This window comes from Trachymyrmex cornetzi, unplaced genomic scaffold (genome assembly GCF_001594075.2).
Source record: "Trachymyrmex cornetzi isolate Tcor2-1 unplaced genomic scaffold, Tcor1.1 scaffold468, whole genome shotgun sequence".
Taxonomy (NCBI): domain Eukaryota; kingdom Metazoa; phylum Arthropoda; class Insecta; order Hymenoptera; family Formicidae; genus Trachymyrmex; species Trachymyrmex cornetzi.
This window is the reverse complement of record NW_017299487.1, coordinates 105,812-114,310: the sequence shown is the minus strand read 5'-3', so window position 1 is coordinate 114,310 and position 8,499 is coordinate 105,812. Positions and strand designations below refer to the sequence as shown.

Genomic DNA, 8,499 nt, shown 5'->3' with positions numbered 1-8,499 from the left:
ATACAATTCTTTGAAATACTATGTTGTCCCACTATTATCATGATTTTCAGGCTAAATTCTAAGAGAAAATTCTCTCCGTGTACATACTGTATAATACATCTCAATTTTAATGGCGAATTTTTCGAGTAGTTTGAAGTGAACTTTTGTCAAAAAAGAAAAAAACGTTGAAAAAATGCTAATATGTCTCCTAAAGTCTATTACTTCTGGCGAATCTATAGTTCCCGGCCGGAGTAAATCCCGAACTTTGCAGTTCGGTATGAAAAAAAGACGTTTTTTCGCATTCCGCAAATAATGAGAATTACGATCACGTCTGCGGGCGACTGATTTCGAAATAAAATTCGTTCTATTCGCCGAGAGATTATAATAATTCACCGGGCACCGTTACGCAGTCCGCCCACGAACCGTTCCGCATTTCTGCCACCCTCCCTCCCCTCTGCCTCCCGCATCTCGCCCGAAAGGAGCAGACAGAGGCAATAATCCGGCCATAAGTTTCATCCCATCGTGCAGATAAGATTATTGCGCGACTATTACTCGAACTGAAAAGCGCTCGATTGAAACGGGCGGGAATCTAACAATAGGCAGTAGTAGAAGCATAGTAGGCATTAATCTTGGTCTCTTAATTGTTGGAACAAATTAATGATTAATCTTTTATCACGGCGAGTATTAAGCGAAAATTTTTAATACACGCAGTAACGAGATGGAATTTTTTGTTTACTGAAGTTTACAACGTCAAAGTTTCACGATAAACGTTAATTGTTCAATTTTCTAAAATGTTAGGATAGCTTTTGTGCAGTTGTGTGACATTCATTATCCCAAATTGGCGCAATTAATGGACGCTAATGTCATTGAAATAACAAACTTGTTTCAAAGGTCAGCGTGTGTAATTATTTTCAGGAATGGAATATCGTAAAATGCAAAGGCTCGAAATCGAGACGTGTTTAAATCGAGGCGTGTTTAAATCGGACTCCAATTTAATATTTAAATTTTATCGAATTCGACACACGCCGTGTCAAACTGTATCAATCACGACACGCGGGTGATCGTGCTGCATCAAAGCGTGGCCGCGCAAATTTCGGCGAGGTGATTTAATGGTGATTCGTTAGCGGGAGTAAACGTACCTTCGCTTGAATCGCGAGGATTAATATCTCGAATTTTCTCGCCTAGACCTATTTTTCCCGTGTCCGGACTTTTAATTCACAAGCAGCCGCGCTGGTGCATTCGTGCGTCATCAGATGTATACGTAATATGGACATGTACAGAGAAGAAGACCGCAACCGACGCACATATACAGTGGCGTGCAAAAATTTCCGACCAGTGACATTTTATACTTTAATTTATAAAAAAAAAACTGATAAATTTTTAATCATTATTGGGTATTAGTATAAGATGTGAGTAACGAACTCTTGTACTAACATCCGACAGTGATAAAAATTTTTGATAAGGACCCAAAAATAGGGGTCGAAACGTATATTAATTTTTGATATGATTTGTTTAATTACACGAAAATAAATTGTACATCCGAATAACTGATGTTGGCTTTGATGGGCTTGCTTATTTTTATTATTATTGATAAAAATTTTTTCAATCAAATTTTTTTTTATAAATTAGAGTACAATATGTCACTGGCCGGAAACTTTTGCACGCCACTGTATATATGCAGTCACGTCGAAAATGCCAAAGTGTAAGAACGAAAATAATAAATCTCTCTCTCTCTCTCTCTCTCTCTCTCTCCGTGCGTGTTAAAATCTCTCACCCACCACGGAACTGATTTCATAAAGAACGACGTACGATGAAAGCAGCAGGGTCGAAGAGAAACTGCTTGTACTTGTAACGCCGTTTTCGCACGCGAATCTTTTCACGAACAGCGTCCCTTTCGTCGAACACACGCGCCCGTGTGTTTCCATTTTCTTGCGATTTCGCATCCCCCCCCCCCCCTCTCCCCTCTACACTGTTCTCCTATAATGGGAATTTATTTCCAACTACGTGATAGTTCGCCCGGGGAATACGAAAATGAATGCCGTGATCGTAAAATAACAAGCTGCGCCATGAACCGGGACGAACGTGCACGTACATACGAAATTTCAAAACTTTCTCTCTCTCTCTCTCCCTCTCCCGCTTATTCGAATTTACTTGTTATTTTTAAAATTTTGTTTTTTTAGTCTACGCATAACGTGTCGATTTATCTTCTCCTTTTTTAATATTTTAACTGCCGGATGAGAGTCAATTACGAGATCGTCAGCCAGAATAAAATTCGCAAACTCATGAAGCGAAATTAATATTTCATCCTATGTCATCGCCATCATCGCCCGGGATTTTATGGGAGCCTCGATAAACGCCGATTGTTATCGGCAGTCGTATGACGCGCATTTAATTTTTAATGCAATTGAAAATGTCGAAACGAATAATTCTCATTTTCACCTTCCTCTTTCTTTTGTTTTTCGGTCTATCTTTCCCTTTTTTTCTTTAATTTCTCCCTCGTACTCTTTACATCACATTTTTTTCATCGCGACGAAAACGCGACGCCGATACGTTAAGGGAACTTTGTAATTTCCAGCGCGAATCGTAGAACGACCATTTCGACGGGTAGACCTTTCCAATTGCGCTCGGTGATGCAATTAAAGTCGAGCCGCGGCAAACGAGATCTATCGATCCTTCCAATATAGTTGTTTCCATGATGCGATTGAACAGTAATTTTTCCCGCTCAGTTACATCATGAGAAATAGAACTTTATAAGATCAATTCATTTCCGTGAGTATTTTCAAAATAAATATCGCGTTTAAAAGAAGCAACTATTATTATTCAGTCTTATAATTTAATTAATATTTATCATCTGATAGCCAAAGACTTTCCTTTGTGATTCGAGTCGTTTTTTGTTTATTTTTTCTTTTTTTTTCGGTTTCATTCATTGCGACGTTTTCATCAAAGGTGAGAATCAAGGCTCGTCTTTTTGCGCAGTGTTTTTAATCATCGGTTCGTTTAAGGGAGGCTGGATCATATCTTCTTCTCACGCGAGCCGAGTATCTTTCGAATCACTCGCGCTTCCGACGCGCGTAGGGGATGAAATGGATATTGGGTGCAAGGGTGGAAAAAAGAGAAAGAGAGAGAGAGAAAGAGAGGAGGAGGAGGAGGAGGAGGAGGAGGAGGAGCTTTTCTAGCTTTCCGGCTGTCTGTTTCCGTTTTTCCTTCCCGGAGAGATCCGTGTGCCCCGAACAGAGAGAACGATGTATCTCCGCGGAAAAGCATCCGAGCGTATTTTAGAAGCTACTTGCGCGAACGGACGGTCGAAGAACAAGAGAAAGGAGAGTTCATGTTTATCAATTTCAGAGATATCCCAAGACGCCGAATAGAATCGATAAAACCGCGACCCTGATAAAACCCGGGGATAAAACTGATACATACAGACATTGTTGTATCTCGATAAAACTCGGAGATAGATATTGGTCACAGTTTTAGAATAGATAGCGATGAAATCGATATAGAAAGTTCACCGCGGATATTAAATTCGTATCGTTCTCGTTGCAGGAATTGAACAGCCGGCACTTAGACCCTGTGGAAGTGTTCCGCGGGATACCTTACGCTGCGCCTCCCGTAGGAGATTTAAGGTTTCGTCCTCCGATCTCGCCGATACCTTGGAACGGTGTCAAGCTGGCGGATACATTCGGCTCGGTGTGCCCGCAGAATTATCCGGACCTCACCAATAACACTGCCGCGCTCTTGCAGATGCCGCAAGGCAGGTATCAGCAGCTCAAAAAGATGGTCGTCTTCCTGGCCAACCAGAGCGAGGACTGTCTCTTCCTCAATCTGTACATACCCGGAAGCGGTAAGAATGCGTTTGTCGGTTCTATTTAATAGTATTTAATCATATTAAAAGCCATTAAAAGTATACAGAAAAACTTAAGTAGTGAAGAAATCAACATGTTGAATTGCTTACTTATATTATGGCTTTATATTCTCGACTATGATTGATTGATTCATTTATTGCTTATGTCTTTCTGCTTAAATTTTTCTATGTGCTATAACTCTAATCGGGTGGCATCCAGTTGGACACCGCGGTTCAATTGGACACGAGCCACTCACAGTGCTTGAGACTACAAAGCTCCTAAGCACCGGTCGCTGTGATTGGTGGTGTTCAATCGAGCTGTGATCAATCGGGATCACCTCACTCTAATCGTTACACAAACCTGTGTACAAGTTAAAGAAGCGTTATTGAAATTATTTTAGATAAGTGACTCTTTATTGCATATTGCGCGATCCACTTTCTCGTAATACTTCCGTTCATTAGGAATTAAATTATGACGTGGTGTCTTTTGAAGAAAGTTTCTTTTTTACGAAAGAAGGGCAAGGTCATACGATAAATAACATTCTAAGAGGGGCTATGCAAAATTACGTTTCTATTGTCGCCTAAAGTACCTCGGCAGTAACGTAAAGTTTCTCAGTTCTGACAGAATAAAAGGGATAATAAGTTTTAATGAAGGTCTTTACTCTTCGAGAAGGTAGTAAAGCTACTCCACATTAAGTTAATGAAAGTTCAACTCTTACTAGCTGAATAAATAATGTATTTTTCACATCTTATTATTATTTATTCAAGCAGCACAGTTTACGAGCGTTGCAACTCGATTATCAATTCTCAATCGATCTTTATTTCAAGGGGAACTCACGCACGTATATATCCATATTATAAATTTTTAAAATGTTGTTTAATAAAAAATTAATAACTTTTAATGGTTGAACGCGTTCGTTCGATATGATTACGAAGGGGCGCAAAAAAAAAGACTTAAATTGATTTCACGCTTAAAATTATGTATCGACAGGAACGTCCAGGAGATGCAATTGACCGAGGTTAATTTTATATGATTAAAAAGAATTTTATGTGGCGGAAAATAACACATTACATTGGAACGTTATAAAGTTTTGAAGCCGCGCGACCATAATTCGGCTCCTGAAATTCTCAACTATATTATCTATCGGAGCCGACAATTTATGCGTCCGTATAGTGTTACATGGCACAAGTTGCTTCCTAAAGTAATTAGTCCTAAAGTAATTAGTATACCTTTATGCCGGGTAGTATCAACCTGGGAGCAGCCGCATGCGTTACGTCGCACGTTACTCGGCGCGCGATGAAAGATAGAGGCGAATTTGCAACGTAAAGCGGCCGGTCTGCGCCGTAACCTCGGTCGGGCTACAAAGGGAAAAGGAAGAAGGATTGAAAATTGCGCGAGCTACGCGAGAATAACACGGGGTACGGATAGCAGGGCTCAGAGGAGAGTAAGAAGCTGTAAAAAGCCGATCAAAAAAGATTCTCAATCGAATTTTCGTTATAGGGAAAGCGACTGTAAATCAATCAGATCCCAGAATTTTTTCGCTTTGCAAAGAACTCCAATTTTCGTGAAAAATCTAGCCGAGAGAGCTGCGCGTGTACTATCTCTCTTATATGACGCTTTTGGATGATTTCAGGTTCAGATTTCAGTTGGACGGATTTCGTGACGATTAGAGCTCGATTAATGGTCGCTTTAAACGGCTGCTTAATATACGATCGCACGCCAAGCACAGCTTTGATAAGACAAATATCGATTGGCATTCCGTAATCGACAAAGACGGTGCTTCGCAGCGCTGCGTCGAGCAGTACTCACGGATTGATCGATACTAATTGGGCTAGTTTTACGAGTTAACGGATAATCAAAGTAAGATCGCGGTGCGATTGAATTACTAACTACGATGATTGCGAGCTCACGTAACTTGGCAGCGCGCGAAAGCCACCTCCCGTGATAGTTTAGGATGATGTCTCCCCAGACAGGTAATCTGATGTACCTAGTATAAATCGTATAACAGACAGGCATTAATTAGTTGCGACGCGATAGATGGATATAAATGCGTATTCCTGGTTTATTAGTTGTTGAGATGATTGTCAATTAAATGGAAACTCTTAATCTCGAAATCCAGCTGACGGAGACATCATCCATAGAAGATCCGTAGGGTGAAAGGAGGAGAAGGAAAGAGAGAGGAGATTCGCTAAACCCGAAGTACTTACAAACGAAAACCTCGGAACGTGCCCAGGTCTATAAAAAGCGTCGCGTAATCCTAAAGCCTTATTAAAACAAGCTTTTCGCTTTAATTTACCTTCGGCTCCGGCTTACGCGACGCTCTCGGCGTAAAATTTTACGTTCGCCGTAAAGGACGAGCGTTTAAAAAAAGGGATATCCGTTTTATCGGGACGATTTTCCAAATCGTATCGTAGCGTTTACGACAGCTACGGATCCGCGCGAAGATGCGTTCCGGACGAATCCCTCTGTCGCGTAAACCGCGATTGTGAGATACGCTTATTTGTGCGCGTGAAAAGTCGCCGCCGCGACTTTGCCACGTAAATAAATTTGTGGCAGAGCGACGATCGATCGGTGCCGCGAAGTTGTTCAAAGCGAAGCACATCCGTCGCTCTTCCTCTTCGTCTCTCTTGGTAAATGAACAGCTTTGACCCGCGCTGCGCGATTTTTCTCTCATGGTCGTTCTACGTGCAACGAATCGCGATACCATGGATGTGCTCGTTTCTGACGATTTCGCGAGACCGTGTAAAGACGTGACGAGCTCGTAGAGAATCTAGATGCTTAGCGCGGATTATGCGATGCAATTAGTTATCTTAATTGCGCAGGTGGCAAACGGCGAAGACGACTAATTGGCTGTAGGGATTTCATTTTACGTTCATTTGGGGGGGGGGGGGGGGGGGGGAGTAAATTTAGCTAGAGTATAAACAATATCGCAAAACAAAGTTACAGACGAAGTTACGCAGAAGAACGACAATCTTAAAACGATGAAAGCTCGCTAGGCGCAATCCGCTGCTTTACATTTGCGATTCGCTCACGAGAAAGAGGGATAAAACGGATGTAAGCATAATGCTACGTAAGCGATAATGTCGTGCGGTATTACGGGAAAAGCTGGATCTGTCAATGGAAGGTTTATACGGATAAGAGGTTTATTCGTGGAAGAAAATGAAAGAGCGACATGAACACCCATTTGCCTGCTTGCTTTCAGGATCTCGAGGACTGGAGGCGCCGTATGCGGTGATGGTGTACGTACACGGCGAAAGTTTCGAATGGGGATCGGGTAACTTGTACGATGGATCGGTCTTGGCGAGCGCCGGCCACGTCATAGTGATCACACTCAACTATCGTCTCGGCATCTTAGGTACGTGCTACCCTTTAATCAACTGTCCCGCATCCCCGAAAGCATTTTCATTAAGCGAACCTTCTGACGCAACATTCCACGGACAAAGAAATTCCAAATAACATCCATCTGCGTCAAGATACCTTAATTTCTACCTTGCATTTCTGAAATTTTATTTATTTATTTAGAATTTTCTTTACCTCTGAGTGTTTTCTATATTTTATAATTTGTAGAAAAATCTTTGTACTGAATAATGTTTAGATAAATAATTTATCAATTTTTTTTTATTATAATTATCTTACTAGAGATTGGAAAACATAAATATCTAAGTAAAGAAGCGCCAGTTATTGGAAAAAGTTGCCCTATATATTTCTGTAGAACGGAAAGCGCGTTTATTACGACTCCCACTTCCCCGAATGTAAGTTCGTATCATTAACTACTATACTCTCCGAAATAGAGAGATAGCTTCGTAGAAACCATTTACATTCTTAAGTCAATATTGGCACTTTGAAGACCCACAAATGTATCTCTGCCGTAGTGCGCTGCTAATATACGAAAGTCCGAAAATGTCAATTCTATCTATTTACTTGTTAAACTTCCTTGGTTTATGACTTAATAGCGTAACGAATATTTATACGCTTCGTTTAATTATCGCAGTTATGGAACATTAAATCGAATCTTCACACTTGTCGCTCTCTATATTTCCCTCAAATTTTTTAAATAAAATTTTTGACTTGTCATAATCAGAAATCTTCATTTCTTAATTTGAAAACACATTATTAAATATTATATAAAATAAAATTTAAACTTCTTAAGTTAAACTTCTTAAGTTAAACAACATAGTTATTTTTAACTTTCAAATGTGTCAAAATGTATTATTTTAAAGCCCATCATACACAAGATGACATAAGCTGCATAAGCATAGCATAAGGCTGTTGGAGCAATGAACAGCTTATGTAAATGAATTTGGCGTCTTTATGTATCATTGGTCCAATGGCCTTATACTATGCTTATGCAGCTTATGTCATGGTGTGATGGGTTTAATACGTAACATGTTGTTAAAAAAAAATAACTATATCACATCAATTTATTTATGTAGTCAAATTGCTTACTTTTAAAATAAACAGTATTTAGATAACGTAGGGTAAACTCGGGTATGATGGCCATAGTTTTTTAAAATGCAAAAAACATACATTTATTCTTGTGTTACTTTTTAACAATATTTGGGATATTACTTTCACTGAGGCTTAAAGTAACAAATACTATCGAAATTAAAGAGAAAATACTTAACAGAACTTTAATTTTATCAAAATATTACAAAGTATGCATTGGCCATCTTATCTG

The 8,499-nt window shown here is 39.9% G+C and overlaps 1 protein-coding gene across 1 annotated transcript in view; it reads left to right on the top strand.

The window, feature by feature from the left end:
* Positions 1-8,499, top strand: part of NLG-5 (neuroligin 5) — a 198,298-nt gene that overhangs the window by 170,203 nt on the left and 19,596 nt on the right. The window contains exons 4-5 of the mRNA XM_018513400.1: positions 3,523-3,820; positions 7,024-7,176. Coding sequence (XP_018368902.1) covers positions 3,523-3,820; positions 7,024-7,176 — 451 coding nt within the window. The remainder of the gene's footprint in view (positions 1-3,522; positions 3,821-7,023; positions 7,177-8,499) is intronic.